The 18008-nt window shown below is 39.9% G+C and overlaps 2 protein-coding genes across 3 annotated transcripts in view; one reads left to right on the top strand and one right to left on the bottom strand.

The window, feature by feature from the left end:
* Egfr (epidermal growth factor receptor) overlaps positions 1–14694 on the bottom strand; it is a 40368-nt gene extending 25674 nt beyond the window's left edge. Inside the window, exon 1 of the mRNA XM_036813052.3 lies at positions 13947–14694. Coding sequence (XP_036668947.3) covers positions 13947–14076 — 130 coding nt within the window. The 5' untranslated portion in view covers positions 14077–14694. The remainder of the gene's footprint in view (positions 1–13946) is intronic.
* Positions 14695–16160: 1466 nt separating this feature from the next.
* On the top strand, positions 16161–17451 carry LOC108008916 (melanization protease 1-like). 2 transcript variants are annotated; one of them, XM_065863820.2, is made up of 3 exons: positions 16161–16425; positions 16500–16718; positions 16774–17451. In XM_065863820.2, the coding sequence occupies exons 1-3, from the start codon at positions 16191–16193 to the stop codon at positions 17229–17231; spliced, it is 912 nt and encodes a 303-aa protein (XP_065719892.2). In that variant the 5' UTR covers positions 16161–16190; the 3' UTR covers positions 17232–17451. The 2 variants fall into 2 exon arrangements, with proteins under 2 accessions (XP_065719892.2, XP_016928311.3); XM_017072822.4 differs by having other exon boundaries at positions 16162–16425; positions 16494–16718; positions 16774–17443.
* The last annotated feature ends 557 nt before the right edge of the window (positions 17452–18008 follow it).

Below are 18008 nucleotides of genomic sequence, written 5' to 3'. Positions count from 1 at the left end.
CACAAAAAATATAGTTAAGCCTTAGAAACTCGAACAAATGTATAAATTTATGGCTAAAACTTACATTTATTGGCGGCATATTAGGTTTTGCCTTTATATTGACTTTACTTTATTGAATTTGCTATTGAATTTTTTCAATATATAAAGAGCGAAATCGGACTGTCGTAATTTAAACAAAAAATTATAATCATTAAAAAAAAAAACCATTTCAAAGTAAAAGCGATTCCCATGTAATGAACGTTTTTGAAAACCTTTGGAACAGAGAACCGACTTCGATTAGCGTTCGATTTATCAGCATTATTCATGTTTAGCGTACAAAGGTGAGCCCTGTCAGCGCCCATTCGCACAGAGTTGTGAAATCACGAACACGAATCGAATCGAATTTCGCGTGTGCCATGCAAATCCACGGGTCGCCTGTGTGCCCACTGTGCTGGTTTCTGCGATGTTCCAGTTATGAAGCGGTCGCATAATGGCCGTCGTATCGTAGCATATAAACTAGTACGAAATACCATTAACCCCCGTGTGCCATTGTTGCACGTCCACAGGTCATACCTTAACTCTAACTTCAGTTCTGCGTCGGCGTTGGCGCAAGCGCACTCACATGGATCGAGGTATCGAGGGTTCCCGGGGAGGGATTGGCTCGGGGGAGAAAGAACACCCGATGTGGGCAACCAGGCGTTAAGTTTTCCCAACTCCGTATTTTGGTCTGTGCTTTGTTTTGCTCTCTGTTTTTGTTTTGGCGGGGGCGGGGTGGGTCAATGGGTGGGGGATTTCCCTTTTGTCGGGCAATGCGCATGCGTGTCGGTGTCGCCACCACCAAACTAAGGGCCAAAAGGGGTGAGGTTGAGTGTGAGGGGGAAGTTGGCCTTTTGTCCAATATCGCAGAGTGCAACAATTGGCTGCAGCCAGCTGGGTATCTGTTGCACTCTCAAAAAATCACTGTGCAAAAATCTAGCCAACCTCTAAAGTGGGTTATGACCAATAATAAAGTATGACATCAGTAGATTTTAATTGATATAATTTTACGAGCCTTTTTAAGTGGCACTACCTTTGAAAAGTCAATAGTATCCAATCACAAAAGTTGATAAGATCTAAAAAAACGTTATTACATCACCTAAATGAACACCTTTTCTGAAATTTTGAATTAACTAAGAAAGCTTTGAAGAGTTATTGGATAAAAGTAGCTAAAATTAAAACTATATTTTTTTCTGTGTAACAACTCTGAGCCGTTCTTGCCATAAAACACCTCATGCATAACTTTGGTATCCTACGATTCGTCGCCACGACAACGGAGAGTAGCGTTTTAGCCCGGCGTTCCGCAGTTTAAAGTTGAATGTTGCATTTGATTACAGCGGCGATTGCCACAGTGGCCTTAATGAATTTCCAATTGTTTGGCATTTTATTCTCAGTTCGGATTCTTGTTTGTTTGTTTGGTTGTTGTTCTTTTTGGACACTCATTCAATGGATTTGAGCTAAACTTCGTCACGAGCTCACCTGCCTAATTGCGTTACAAACCTTTAATTGTCGACTCACGAACGAACATATGTATGTGTAGAGAACCCAGATTGGACATCTGCAACAAACTCACCTGCAATGATAAAAAAACAACACGTTAAAGATTAGTCGAGAGCTTTGAAAAATCTTAGTTGTTTTTAAAATTCATAAAAGAATACTATATACAAAATATTTAAAACATTAACTCTTTGAAAATGATAAATTAATTCTATCTAATAGGAAATGTATAAATATATATATGATAACTATTTAACAAATAATATATTTATGATTTATCTTTAAATATAATTATATTCATACCTATTAATATTATACGAATGTTTTTCCAAGCATAGAAGGTAGTTGAGGTTAATGCAGTATTCCCAGAAAAATAATTTTCCCATTATTTTAAGAGGGTTAGCGAAGGGAGTGTTCGATTGATACCCACGGCAATTGCAAAACGCTGACAAACGTTGCTGTTGCCTGTTGCTTGTTGGCCGATTGCTTTCCCAGCACTTGCAACACTTTCGCTTCCCAGAGAGTTTCCGCAACCCAACGCCCCTCCCCTCCACTGCCCTTCCACCGCCCGGCTTTTCAATTCACACGATGTGCGCCCAAACGCGAAAAAGTTCTCACGACACTGAAACAAACCAGAAAAAAAGATCGCGCCAAAGAGATGCCAGCCAGATGAGATGAGTTGATCGTGCCCACTCCCTTTTCGCACTCACTTTTTTGTGCAAGAATATTTAATGCATTTACCCCAAAACACAGTTGCAGATTGCACTGGCAATGTCAAGAATAAAAAACAAAAATAAAAACAAAGCCAAGTCAAGGGAAATTGTGGCATATGCGAGATCCAGATCCCGATCCCCAATTCCAGATGCTAATTGTGGGTTAGCAGCGCTTCGGTCTTCGCAATATGTGCCAATTTTGCTTGTGTTCTCTCCGTGACGAAAGATACTGATGCAAAGGTCAATGCCACACTTTGACAAATGAATGAAGCGAATCGAGATGTTTTGGTCACTCGGTACTCGCAGTGAATCATTCCAATTGAAATTTCATAATTTCTCGGAATCCCATTGTAAGGGGTGATAAAACTTTGTTTCTAGGGCGAATGAGGTAAGATACTTAAGGCAAGGAAATTGTTGCTTAGGAAAAAGTGAGGAGCGAACCTTATATCGTTTCCAAGATGAGTCTGATTAAACCCCCGAAACCTTTAGAAAGAAAGTTATATATTTTGTAAGTACTTCATTCTCTGTTCTTTTAAGATGGTCAAAAACACTGTTTAAGTGACTTAGAACACAATTATAAAGGCGATGTAATTTGTGAGTTATTTCTTCTCGAGTTCAGCATCTCATATTCAAAGTTATGTGTATGTAACAAAAACAATTGAAATTGGCTTAGTCTTATCATAGTTTATAGCTTGAAACTGTTTTTAAGTCGTTTTACTCATGTTTAAAATACATTGATAGGGCAATTCAAAATGTACAAAATTTCCCAAAATATTCTAATATACTAGGGCCCAGTTGTTATCCCCCTTTTTCCTTATCTTTTTAACCGAGGATCCCCATTATTGGGACTGTTTTCAACTTATCTCCCTTTGTTGCTTGAAAGGTTTTCGAGAACCGTATCTCCATCTCACCAATTCGATTGTGCTCTAAACGTTTTCCGAATTCCCACAATTTCAGCATCCGCTATGAGGCAGCAATCTCCATCGCTCTCATATGCAAATGCCCACCTGACGGCAGAAACAACAACAGATTGACCCACAGTGAACTCGAAACTTCAGAATGAAAGGCAATCTTCTCACATGATAAATCACCCAAGCCCGAATTTGAATCCGGAGGAGTCAAAGGGGCCGAATGTTAATTAAGTGCTAACTGCAGATTCTTAAAATCGTGGCTTCACATGATTTGATGGGCAATAAAAAAATGTGTGAATATATTGTCAGTTCGTAGGCGGATGCTGGACGTATTTAAAAACGAAATGGCAGACTAAACATTTTTTATTCGCAGCCTGCATTGTTGGATGTCAATGGAATGGTTATGCTCTATATAGAGGGAGATATGTGACCGTATCAGTTGACTTACGCAATTGAATGTTTGACTAGATGGGTGGGCATCACCTTGGCTCAGCATGCTCCCTACTGGTGGACAAAGTCCGGTCCCTGCCTTATCAGGCCTCGAGCCGAGTCCTATCTGTCTGTAGACTGTGGTTCATGTCAAAAGTTATCGGAGATACCCGGGGTATTCAATAATAATAATCAACATCGCTTTGGAAGTGCTGAGCACTGCACTGCTCATGCCAGAAAGTCCGACACCGAACTTAGCTGTGCAAGCGGAATTTCAGTGGAGTAAAAACGAAAAGTACAGACAAATCGAGGACGACAACCGACCGAACAACGTTGGCGACAACAAGCGTGCTTGATTTCTAGGGAAAAAAAATATTTAAAAAACCCAACCAAATATATAAAACACACACACCAGCGGCCACAAAAATAATTGAAAAACAAATGGAAAAGCGGGCGAGAGAGACGAGGCCAGAAGAATAGCGCTGAAATAAAATATGAAATGTTGGCAATTAATGAACAGAAAAAAAGAGCTGTGGAAAAAATGAGCTTGCGACATGACCGATCCAACGACCGATACCGAATACCAGACGCCTCTGAGTCCAACTGGGTGACCACTGGGCTTGGGTTTGGTTGGCCACGGCCCAGTGACTTCTGCCGGAGACTTCTGCTCTAGCATCTATGCACAGAGAGAAATTTTTGGGAAATTACTTAATATTATATACCGAACTAATCCGAAAAATCTATAAACAAATACTATAGTATTTATTGAAACACATTTTAAACTATATGTTATCGGAAAGAAATCTTCAATTTTGTTAATGCATTGCTAACAAAACTATTGCAATTTATGGAGAAGTTCTCTTTATGGAGAACTTTAGATATAAAAGTTCCAATTATGAAATTTATTTAAAATGGTTTATTGAATACTGAGGCCTTATCTTGGAGTCTTAAGCGAATGTATAAATAAATTAAATACAACATTTTAGATATGATATTTTTTTAAAAAAGTACCTATAATTTGAAAAAAAAATCATTTTAATCTCGAAATAAAATAATGGTCAGTTAATATTATTAATATAAATACCTCCTAGAATATATATAGGTATAAATACAAATTTCAAATTACATTTTCATGAAAAAAGGCTTTGAGATTGAAAAATATTTATAATAGAAGTTTTCCTATTTTAACTATCACTACAATAATTATTTATATTATAATCGAAGTAATTTTTTTCAGCGTATTCATTGCTGGGGGATATCAATCAAACCATGAGCGGATCGTTAACTCCGCGGACTCAACTCGTGGCAGCTGGCGGAGGAGGAGGAATCGCTGGAGTTGGAGGAGCTGGAGGAGCCGGAGGAGGAGGATGAGTTGGATAAGTTGGATGCGATGCAGATGCCCGATTGCGGCATGGCAACTCAAGTTGGCAAACAAGGCAATACTCTGATGTTCGGATCCCGGCTCCTGGTCGCTTTAATTAAAGCGAAGACAAAGGGTAAACATAAACGCAGCATCAGGCAGCCAGGAATGGAGTGCTCAACTGGCTCGGTTTGGTCAGTAGGATGCCACTTGGCAATTGATCACAATTATGTCGCTGCAGTAGCGCCATATTGGGATCCCGATCTCGAGTGGTGGTAGTGGCCCCCGCCTTATTGGGCATCTTGGAAAATTCACATCATTTCCAGCTGACAATTCGGTCAAAGAGTGCAAAAAGCCAACTATGCCAAGCCAAGACGATTGGTGAAAGTTTCCAACTGGCACTGTGTGTACTGGGTACTGGGTACTCGGCATCGACTCTTTCAGTCGGAGCATAGATTCTGTGTTTTATGTGGCAATGGCAAACAAAAGCCGCACCGAGAGGAGGTGAAAAAGATGAAATAAAGTAAAGCATTAATTACTTCCGGAGCCGGAGACGGGGCACCAGAGCCCCAGAGCCCAAGACGAGGCTGTGAGCCGGTTTTCTCGACTTTCGGGGGGCTCTGGTCCGTCTCTGAACCCATAAGAGACCAATACGAAGACCAAGCCCTGAAAAAAGGTCTCCCTGTCAGCGGGTGTTCATCAAAATTCAATTCAGCACCAACTTCGGTCCGATCTTCGGTGCTTAACACAGTTTGTTAATCAGTTTTTTTTCTCTTTTTTTGCCACATAATGTGAAAATGAATGCCCTATGCTTCAGCTGAAAAACAGCAACCATTACGAGCATATATACAAATGAGTATCATAACCATAATGGCGTCGGGTTCTGATACGACAACGACTGCTGCTGCTGCTGCTGACTTTTCAAAAAATATTCCAAACGTGCTGAGCCTGACAAAAAGATCACAACTGGAATCTAGAATTGGAAATGTTTTGTAGTTTTCTGGGCCTCTTTCTGGGTTATTGTGATGAGGTGCCTACATGTGTACACGATGTAGTTGTCGGGGTGATTTAAACGCTGCAATCAGCACAAGTCAACAACTAAAGGTCGCCAGAGGGCGAATAGGGGGAGATATGGGCCCTGGTACAGGGACCCTAAATGGTAAATCTTCTGCCTTTGGGTCCCAAAATCTTCCAAGAACACGTTGTCTTGCTGTTGTTGCTACGTGATCGCCATGACAATTTGTCAATTGTATTTTTATTGAGTAAAGTATTGGCTGACTGGCGCATAAGCTGCACACACTCACGTCGTCTCTATATATGTTCAATACCGATCCGAGGTAAAATTCATATATATGTTTCTGTCTGTAGCCACTCCCTTCGCAATTGGACTTTGTGCAATTGCCAATGTTTGTTGTTTGTTATTTGGTTCATGTTCCCCGTCGAACATTGTGACATGCTAAGAGTGGCTTTCGATTTGAAATATTCTCGATGGGAGAGTTCTTCATAATCTGACACACTAATCGCTATCCCGAGAGCCGGACCCATTTGAATATCTTTTGAAATGCCACTTGGCCATTGACATGACCCAAGATCCCATCATTTCTCACATGCTTGGGAGACAAAATGGGTGAACGGCATTTTGGAAAATTGAAAATGCAGTTTTGAATGGTTGGGGGTCTTAAGTCTTTTGTCTCATTCGGCTCCTCACTTCCCCTGTCTTTTCCTCAAAATATTTCTTCACTGTTTCTTCATTTCGTATGCAAGGGGGGTTCGGCTTTGGACATGTAAAAATCTCTGCACAGAAAGAAATTTGGGAATAAGTCAGTCTTTCAGAATGAAGACCAGTAAAATTTCGTAATTGTTAAAAAAAAATAAAATAAGATATCACTTCTTTATTACATTAAAAAGGTAGTATCTTAAAGATACATTATTTGGTAATTCCTTTTCATAAAAATCAAACAAAAGATATTTTTAACATCACCTTAAAGATAATCTTTTTTCCCTGTGTGGTCCTTTTTGGGTTCGGCCAGATCCAAATGATTTCGGGGAACACTACCGATGATTGCCCATATTTCCACTCCCCAGACCAAAGTGCAAGTGCATAGGATAGTCATTAACCCCTGAGTGCCCCTATTAACCCCGGCGAGAGAAGAAGACAGCCAGCCTGCAGCATCATCATCAACCTCAAATTACTTCCGCTGCAACATTCTGACGCGGTGCGGCCAAAACAATTATTTGCCACATGTGTGTGCAATCTACGCGGCCAATCTGATGATGGCCCGCAACAAACAGTAGTACCAAACAGGTACTGAGAGGGCCCAAACGCTGTGTCGCCATTCCTATGCCATCAGAGTAATTAGCGCGCCGCCAACGAGAGCGGAAATTCCAGGCAGGAAAATCGCCTCGGATGCGGAGCATAACGATTTTCTTTAGTGATTTTCCACACACTCGCACACTCCACACACAATTATGGCTGGGCAATCCTGTGCGAAGGCAACAACAAAATAGGCAGAAACCAGTCGATCGACACCGGATGGTCATCGCCGGATGGGGCGGTCTATTGGGCGGATTCGAAACTGGGAGCTTGTTCGGAGCTGGGGGCATCTACGATGGCATGGCGAATCGCAAATGGCTGTCCGCGGATGGGACATTCTGAAAGTTTTGTCATCACCTTGCCAGGAAATGGGAACCGGCTCCATAGATGATGCCCGGTGATGAAACGTGGGGAGCTGGAGATGTAAAACCCGTTCGGACAAAGATCATTTTTGGGCCAGGCTTGCCTGGCTTCCGTTCTTAAACGGCCATTATACAACCTAGTATAGTTCTAAGCTTTGTCAAATGTGTTTCTGTTAATTTTTATAAAATCTAAACATTCTTTAAAAATACTTGAATACTTAAAAAATATGTTTTTGAAAAATATTTGTTTATTTTATGTTATGAATACACATTTCTTTCCCCTGTTAGTAAGGAAAATATTATTGAAAATATATTATTTATTTCTTAACAGTATATATAAGCATAAAGATAAGAAAAATTAAGTTCTAATAGTAATGACAAACTGTTTTAAAAAATACTGTGACTAATTGCCATGTATATTTTATGAGTACTTAAAATATATAATAAAAACTTCTAGCAAATTGAACTGAAAAGTAACAAATTTTCGACTCATTTTTTTGCATATTAAAAATATTATATGATTCATTTTTATACTTCCTGAAACGACAAAGTTTATTTCTATTTTTGTCAGTGCCAGAGGAAAGTTGCCACTCTTTGGGCTTCTCCTCTGGCTGTGAACTTCCCCCTATATCGTTCCAGGGAACTGATCCCCCAGTGAACTGAGCCGAGTGCATCAAGAGCGGCAAACATTTTGGCGCAGCTGTTAATCCCAATTAACCGCAATTAATATTATACAATTCGTATGGAAAGTCAAGCCGATCGCCGGGGAGAGATGGAGAGAAGGGAGCTGCGGCCCTACCAGAAGTCAACTTCAACCCGACCCACATTTGCCGCTTTCCAACCTTTATTTTTCGGCTCGATCTGCGGATCGGTCGTGTGCGTGAGATATATGTGTGCTTATATAGGATGGTTTCCATTCCAGCACTACTGGCGACCCCGATGCTGGCCACCCCTTGCACCACCCGGCACCCCACAAATGTTGCCACTTTAATTGTTTTTAATTAACGCAAACGCTTTCGACTTCGGCTCGGCATAAACATTCCAATTTTTCCAATGCTTTTTCCGAGAGATCCCGGCTCTCTGATATAAAAACTTTCGTCATCGTTTGACTTTAATATTTCTCGGCTGTTGGGCTGTTGCTTCTATTGAATTTGAAATGATTTTGAAAGCCAGCAGCAAGTGGGGTGCGGTCTGCTCACGAAGACTTGTTCATTTACACAGAAAATATATGTTTATTATTTTTCTGAATTTCTTGATGTATTTTAAAGAAGCATTACTAACTTTTATATTTTATTGTATACCTAAATAAGTCATTTTTTTGGAATATAAATGGCTGAAGTGTTATTTGTAAACATATATGGTACATATGTTTACTCGGAAGTTGGCAGCTTGTTTGCTTCATTTATAAGGAAATAAAGATGTCTTTAATAATAATTTTTCGTCTTGTGTACAAATAGCAACATTGAATCCATCACACCCATTTGCTGGCTATTGAGAGACATGAGGAGACAGCGGGCACTTCTTGAGATGTCGTTGAGTGATGCATGCGGCGCTTCATAAAAACTGTCAATGATTCACACACGTCCGCAGCTGACCCCGCGGCCATCAAGGGGTTAACTCTCGCTCTCTGGCAGAGAAGCAAACATAAAATGGGGGTACAAATCGTAACCTTAAGCCGGGGCGGGGCCATACCTTCTTTTCGTTGCCCTGCAATTATGCAAGATCACTGTCAACGCCGTTGACCTTACATGCGTGCCGCGGACTGTGCCTTTGACTCTGATTCCGATTCTTATTCTGGATCCTAACTTATTATGCTCTTTGGCGTTTTCCGGCCCAGAACCTTCGGCCGCATAAAAGCAAAAAACCAACAAACAAGCGAAGAAGCAGCAACAGCTCGTCCGGCTTGGATTTATGTTTATGGAAGTGGCACGAGAAAATATCTATACATAAGAAGTTGGGGGATCTGAAGAGACCAGCTATACAACTAAGTGGTAATCCGATGCGAAGGCTCAGCTTACCCAAGTGACATATGGTGCAGCCCCCAGCTCTCCTCGCCACCCACACTTGCCACCGATGTTGCAAGTGCCCCCTTCACTAATTGCAGTATCTCTTGATCCACACAATGTGGCAAAAGGGTAAGGCGATCGCCCCAGCCTCGCACCGAATCTTATCCCATCCCGTCCTCATCTTAAGCCATCCCACAACAGCTGGCGCAATCTGCTGCTTTCGTATTTTTGGCCAAGTCATAAACAAAACAGAGCTGTAGCCAGGATGAGATATGTTTTTTGGGGGAACGAAGACTGCACTGCTGGCCGTATGATAACAAAGAATTATATGGGGTATATGGGAGAAGAAGCGAGCAATACCCTCGATCAAAATACTTGGATTTTTATAGCTAAAAGGAAAAATGGTCTGACTTCACAAAATGTAAGGCTTACATTATTTTTATTTTTTTATTTTAAATAGAAAATTAAAAGGAAATTGAAGGCAGGACCGAATCGATATTAATATCAAAAGTACTTATCATTATTATAGGCAATAATCAATCAGTTTGATAAATATTTATCAGTAATATTTATTACTTGTAGGCCAAAAATATTTATCGCTCAGAAATAATGATAATTTTATTAGCGATTTTATTAGTAATAATACTTTAATGAGTTGAGCAAAACATTGTTTCTAAATTAACCCATATTAGTGAGTTTTTGATTGATTTCATTTGAACTTTTCAACTAAAGTGATTTATAGTAAATGTTTTGTTTCTTTTCCAATAAGACCATTTTAAAAGAGTTGTTTCTTTCAGATCCTAAATAAATGTAGTTTTTTAATTTTCTAAACATTTATCTTAGAAGATATAAAAATGTATTTCAAGGTAACCTAAGTTTGATATACCCCACGTCTAGGGTATTACGATAAAGACGCATGCGTCATGTGCAGCAATTGGGGCTGCCGTTGATTGGGCCAACACTTAACCTCCGCAGCCGAGTGAACGCCACAAAACGAGGCAGCCAGCCGAAGCACCGCGAAATCCGAGGCAGATTCTCTCTGGCTGGAGAAGAACGCCCCCATTGGCAGCCTCCATTTTCAGGGGGCTAGACTGCCATGCAAATGAGCCAAACAAATGTGCACAAATGTTCAACAAATCAAACAAACGGACCGAAGGAGAACCGAATGTATACAGACAAAAAACGGCAAACAATAAATACGTTTTAAACAATCCCAGCCGATTGGCCCCTCACCTCGCATTGTGCTGTCAGATTTTATTTTCATTTTCTCACCAGAAAAAAAAGGAAAACTTGCAGTTGCATACGCTCCACAGCTGGGAAATGGAAATGGAAATGGAAATGAAAAACTTGTGGAGCGATGGGAAACATTTTGGGCACAGGAAATTGATTATTATTTATGATTACAAGGCCTCTTGCCCCCAACTCCCGGTGATGCTCAAATATATACGTGAGAATCGGAGAAGTGCAGAAGTTCCCCCAAAAACAAAGGGCACAAAAGTATCTTAGAGATACAGTAACAGTAGCATGCTCAAGAGATAAAATGCAATTAAGAGGGAGAACCAGAACCAAGATGCAAGAAATGCTGGTGGCTCTCAAGTGGGCTCTCCATAATTACAGACATGAGGCTGGCGCATGCAGCTCAAGTGGTTTTCCATTTTCCAGCTAAAAGGACATGGGAACTTTCTTGCCTATATGCATCCGTCGAGAACGGGGCTAAACGAAGAAGAACATGGCATGTCCTTTATGAAATCCGATACTTTTCCTTCGCAAGGAGAAAGCAAAGTACGAACCTGAGACGTGGGCGAGCTCCTTACCTGCCAGCCGGTTCCGATGGTCTCTCAAAAATATGACAAAAATGTGTTTTTTTAAGGGCCAGACACTCGACTCGACTCTTTGCCTGACAATGGGAAATGTCGCGATCCTCGACTGGCCACTTAGCCGGTTCCTGTTTCGCTGGAACCTCAATCCCTGAACAGGATACTAACGCTCCTCTTTTTTTTTCGTTAGGTTGAAAAACCCATTTCAATTTAAAACCAGCTGTGTGTTGCTGCTTATTATTTTGTTTTTTTTACGGCCTTATCAACCGATAAGCAAATGTGATTCATACGAATGCAAAAGGTGGTTTCGGCTGTTCCTAAAATAATCTCCACCTCACCCAATCGTGAAAAATAATTACCAAATTAAAGTGAACTGCGTTCACGGTCACGTCCATTGATCGTATCGCGGGCATAATATGTTTAAGTTTACAGCCGCAATGAATCCTACAGTCTCATTATTTATGTTAATTTATCCCCAGCTCAGATACATTTTACATTGCACAATTCCCACAGGATCGAACCAGTTCTGTAAAGACTTTTAACGTTTTGTTCGTAGATTCTGAACCGATCGAGGCAATACACTACGCGAAATCCGATTATTAAAGTAATTGCTGCTATGATAGGGTTAGGCACTAAAACTAAAAATAATTGCTAAATTATTTCAAAAGGTTAATCATTAAAATATTTTGCCATTATTATAACAATAATTATAATCATGTTTTATTTGGAAATATTAATAACAACTAACGGCAGGTTAACATCCCATTTAAAAACTAAATTTTGTATAATTTTATTTATTTTTTAATATAATAACAAACTAAAAATTCATTTCGTATCTTATTCATCCATCATAAGCTAACAAAAAGGGTATATAATAGAAAAAGTCCACCCAATAACTCTAGTTTATGCTTGAAATACGTAGTTTTTCCCACCTCTGAACCCTTTTGTAATAAGCCTTAAACAGCAACCGATTTGGCCATATATCATACCCCCGAAAACAAGGCTGCAACTGCAATGAGCCAAACTTATAATTTATAAGCTGGTTTCCTTGTTCCAAGCGCAAAACACCTGCACGGGTCGACTATCCCCTTCTCCCTTTTTCCCGCTCGCTATCTCGTTCTGTGTTGCGCATGCGCAGCCGAGTACTTCTACTTTTTCAGAGTTTAGCTTGGCGGCTCTTGTTTTTTTTTGCTTTTTGCATGAAATAAAATCTCACGGTTCAGATGCGTACAGAGTTGGCGAAAAAAAAAGACAAAGAGCGAGAGGGGGAGCAGGTGGTAGGAAGTCTGGGCAAAAACAAAACAAAAACCCAGCAAAACCAGCCATAAGTCGGTCGCAGAGGGGCGACATGCATGTGAGTTCGTTTTTTCTCTTTCGCAAAACTGGTTTCTGCAAGCTCTCGAGACGAGCCAGCCATAGAACCGAGCTGAACATTTGAATAAACACCGCTGCAGCGCCAAAAGTTGTTGTCCTTTTTAACGAGGCAATCCGACGTCTCCGAATCCCAGTCCGAATCTGACTCGAAATCTTTACCTGTATCTGTATCTGTGTCTGTACTTCATTCATATTTCGAGATGCTTAATGGACTCTACCTGGTACTCACACACACAGGTAACCAACAGGTAGAAAAGGTCTTTCGCTGTGTGTGTGTTTGCACTGCTCATGGGAAATCACTGCTCAGGGGAAACCTGTTGTTCTGCCCTATCCTATAACCAGAACGAAGGCGAAAAAGAAGCAGAATCCGAATCTGAATCTGAACAGATGCACGATAAGCGGAGGGATCGAGAGATACGGATAGGCACTCACTTCCTCCCCGGCCATCTTCACTTCTTCTTGCTGAATGAATCGAAGCCCTTTTATCAATCTTTGTCCAAGGGCCCCCTTTGTCCCGCACCCATGAATGATGTCTTGGGCACAGAGCACCTTGCCATTTCCATCGGTATCTGCTGTTCTGCTATCGTAGATACAAATACGAGTATCTCATGCTGATACGCAGAACTCGGCACAGTTATTGTTCAGCGCATCTGCCCTACATCCATTTCCAGAAACATTTATATTTATATTATCTACAAAACATTTTTAAATTTGCTCTTTCTAAATTGTGTTTACTTTAATCCTAAAAGATTTAGATTTAAAATCTTAAAATAATCCTTTTTGGGCTTCTAAGCATTTCCATATATTAACAAAATTCATACTTATCCCATGAACTACTATATTATTTCTGTAACTTGAGCAAAACTTTTATTTATATTATCTACAAAACATTTGTAAAATTGCTCCCTCTAAATTGTATTTACTTTAATCCTAAAAGATTTCGGGTTAAAAACCTAAAATAAACCTTCTTTGTCTTCCAAGCATTTCCATATATTAAAAAATTCATACTTATCCCTTGAACTACTATATTATTTCTGTAACTTGAGGTTCCACAATTGCCATTTTTAGGTGACTTTGTGTTTACTTTACTTTGGCCAGTTGGCGGTTCGAGTTACAGAAGCTCTACTGTGTGCTGGAAAACAGCTTACCTTTCATATTCCCATTATCCACATAGCCGGAATTGCTGACCGATGCGTTGGTGATGACTGCCAAACAGCCGAGGATCAGCACCACCGACAGAATGGAGCTGAGGGGCCACGATCCTCGCGATATCCTCATGATGCTGATGTTGATGATAGTCCCGATTCCGGGGCGATTTGCTTATTTTCACCAACTGTACAAACACGCGAATCGCAGCAGATTTGTTTGTTTACGTCGATTGAAATTCGGGATGGAGGGTTGAGGGGGTTTTGTGGGTGGTGCCTATTCAAGCGTGGCTGACGCTCCTCCTTGCCCCATCTCAGAAAGCCAGACTTTGGCCGGCGCTTTATAACGAATTTTCTACTTTACTTTTTTTTTGACCCGATGGTCGGCTTTTTTTTTTACTCGCGAAATGAGCATGCAAATTGTAATGTGGCAAAAAAACAGATAACGCAAATGATCGCGCGGGGGCGATGATTATAAAAAAGCTAACATTCACTAACACACACGCACACACTGTTGGCCAAAAAGCTTTGCCTTTGTTGTACAATGAAAACAATTGTGATTCCTTTAGAATTGCACTTGATTATTGCTATTTTTTTATAAAATATGATTTATTTTATAATTTAATTTTTTTTATATATTATATTAAGTTGATATTAAGCCCGGCGATATTTCAAACACGACAGCGTTGTTTATTGTGATATTTTATGATGATTTAGAATGGAAACTGGCACACCGGCAGCGCGTTTTCAAATCGGTCTTTCAAATTTACAGAGTGGCTGTTGCGGCTTCCTTATATAGCCACTGGAAGAAACGGTTATGAACCGTTTGAAACCGTTTCGCTCAGAGAGCTATATTCTCTCTCTCATGCGATACTCACCTATCGCGTACGCAGACCGTGGTTGCAGTCCCCACTCCTGAATTAGAAAAGACACAAGCCAGATTTTAAAATTCCCTGAACGGGGGATTCTAGCGACCTCTTGCGGAAGTCGACTGAAACACTTGCGCGTTTTCTAACAGTGGCGCAGCATCTTAACATTTCTGTTAGAAAAGTGGTGTTACCAGAGCGGGAAAATTATAACACTTATTTATGGAAGAGGAAGAACACATGGCGCCTTGATTCAAAAATATTGAATTATTGAATATTGAGTAAAAGGGTATACTAGAATCGTCGGCAAGTATGTAACAAGGAAGCGTTTCCAAAGGAAAGGAAGGCAAGAAGGAAGAGTTTCCGATAAAGTATATATAAAGTATATATATTCTTGATCAGGATCACTGGCCGAGTCGATCTAGTCATGCCCGTCTGTCCGTATGAACGCTGAGATCTCGGAAACTATAAGAGCTACAGTACTGGGATTAGGCAGCAGATTCCTGAGATTCCGGCGCAGCGCAAGTTTTGCTTCAGCAGGATGCCACGCCTACTCTAACGCCCACAAGCCGCCCACAAGCCTCCTACAGTTTTGAAGCTTGAATAAAAATTTTAACTGAAATGTATTGTTCCCGTCAATAGCTATCGATTGGTTCAAAAATTTGCCACGACCACTCTAACGCCCATAACGCTTAAATCTGTCTACCGCCGGTAGGTGGCGCATTTCAATCTCGCTTTGCTGCTTACATATCTCCATTTACCTTTGGTCCCTTTAGCTGAGTAACGGGTATCTGATAGTCGAGGTACTCGACTATAGCTTTCTTCCTTGCTAATTTTTTTTCCTTAGCTCATCTGAGTACCGCCCTGAAAAACAGACCCGAGGAAAATCGTTAGCCGCGTATTTGCCTCGAGTTCACTACTATGGTTAGCTCCCGGTTTTACTTTTGATATGAAAAACATATCAAATTAATACGAAATCATATCAATATGATACAACATTTGTAATTAATATGATTTTGTATGATATTGATATGAATATGAATTTTCTGAATTTATCAGAATCTGCATGCCAACATTCAAGCTTTTATAGTTTCCGAGATCTGAGCGTTCATACGGACGGACAAACAGACGGACAGAGTCGTTCTAACTCTGATAAAATGTACTTTTAAAAATAGCAATGTACTACAACAATTCAAGGTTACCCAATCTTGAAAATGAATACTCAAATTAAGTAAATTTGACTCAAAGTGAGAAGTTTTAACAAAACGGAAACGTACATATGAACCCAGATTATAATAATAATCTTTTCCAAGAAATTGTGTGCCAAAAATCATATATAATTTCATTCCGCGTGAGTCAGTCATTCAGTCTTTGCGAAAACATGAAGCTCGTCATATCGGGAATTGTTTTTTTAGCCTGCCTTTTTAATGGCACTAAAGAAGGATCAGCACGCTTGCTTGATAGGAACTGTGGAATATCAACGATTGACGATATAGAGGCTCATATTCATGATGGTAAAATAACAACTATTAGGGAGAACCCATGGATGGTAAAGATATCAACAAAAAATGGTCTTTCGATTTCTTTTGTGTGTAGCGGCATACTCATCACAACACGTGGGTATTTATTTAAATTTGTTAATTTAATAGACGATTTATTCTATATTATTAAACTCTTCCTTAAGGCTTAGTTCTTACGGCTGCGCATTGCATTTTTTTTAATGACACATATTTGCACTTGGGCGATTATTTAATCGTAGATCCCGAACCAGATTGCACTTCGGGTAAATGCATACCAAAGGCGTATAATTATAGAGCCGATATGAAATTTACTCACAGAAATTACAAAGGACGTCTTTCGAAGTTCGATATAGGTATGTATCGAATGGAGAAAGAGGTGACATATTCAGGTAAATACATTAATCACCCATGTAAAACCTCCTTAGTTAAGAATTTCTTTCCCAGAATATGTTCGACCTATATGTCTACTCGTCGATGATCAAATACTCGAAGCTAAAAAATTTAACATCACCGGCTGGGGTAAGACTAAGCAGGAGCAGCCAGTCAACCGGACTCTACAAACAGGGACAGTTTACCCACTGAATAGTTCCTTTTGTGATGCCAAGTATAGTACTTATACTGACCGATCCCAGATATGTGTCGGCAGTAATTCAATTGGCTCATGTGAAGGCGATTCTGGAGGCCCATTAAGTTCAATGATGCCTTACGAAAATACGAACAGGACTTTTCTGTACGGTTTGGTTAGCTTTGGTTCTGATAAGTGCTCTAAGGAATCTGGATTGAGTGTTCTCACAAATGTAACCCATTACATGAAATGGATCGAGAATGTAATCAAGGCTTCCGAAATTCAGTATGCAGGCAACGGCGGCTTCTGGCATAAAATTGCTGAAGTCGCACTCTGATTCGGATGGCGGGACTTTAAGCTCCTTTTTGTAAATAAAATAAACTTACACAAGAAAGAAAGCTAACTTCGGCACGCCGAAGTTTCTATACCATTGCAGGTCGTTCCATTGGAATCATTGTATGTACAGAAACTAGAAACTAATTTCAAAAATTGTAAGATAAAATTATGAAATATTAATATCTGTAGACTGCAATAAAAGCTAAAAAAATAAGACACGCTCGAAAATCGCATGTGATAAACTCTATCTGAACTCCATCTGCAATATGTAATAAACTGGATTACAGCCGAAATGCACCAAGAAAAATGATGGTAGTTATTGGAAGAGTTGGACCCCTAGATAACTAAAATGAAGTCAAAGTCTTTGAAACTGGATTGTTAGTCATCTGTTGATATCGTAAAATCTCGAAAAAAAACACGAACTCTTATCGAGACTTTTAAGATACAGTCCATACGAACCGAACAAGCCCTTCTCTGTACAATGTTTATACTAAAATTAAATATTTCATTCGCGTTTCTTCCCATTAAATTGTTTTTTATTAAATCCACATTAATTTTATAAATAAAAGATCCGAACAAAGGCGAGAAGACATCTGATGTTTTGATAATGAGTTCACATTAAAGCCAGGGTCTTATAATAAAGAAATGCTTATATATGTGTACAATGCTTATGTATATAAGTCATGTTTATTAAAAGCCTTGGTTTTTATTAGAATTATTGCCACGCGCGGATCCGTGGGGTATTTCAAAACTCAGCTTTTTAAGATACCCCATACGA

Source organism: Drosophila suzukii, chromosome 2R, assembly GCF_043229965.1.
Source record: "Drosophila suzukii chromosome 2R, CBGP_Dsuzu_IsoJpt1.0, whole genome shotgun sequence".
Taxonomy (NCBI): Eukaryota; Metazoa; Arthropoda; class Insecta; order Diptera; family Drosophilidae; genus Drosophila; species Drosophila suzukii.
The sequence above is the reverse complement of the archived record's forward strand: the minus strand, read 5'-3'. Positions and strand labels throughout refer to the sequence as shown.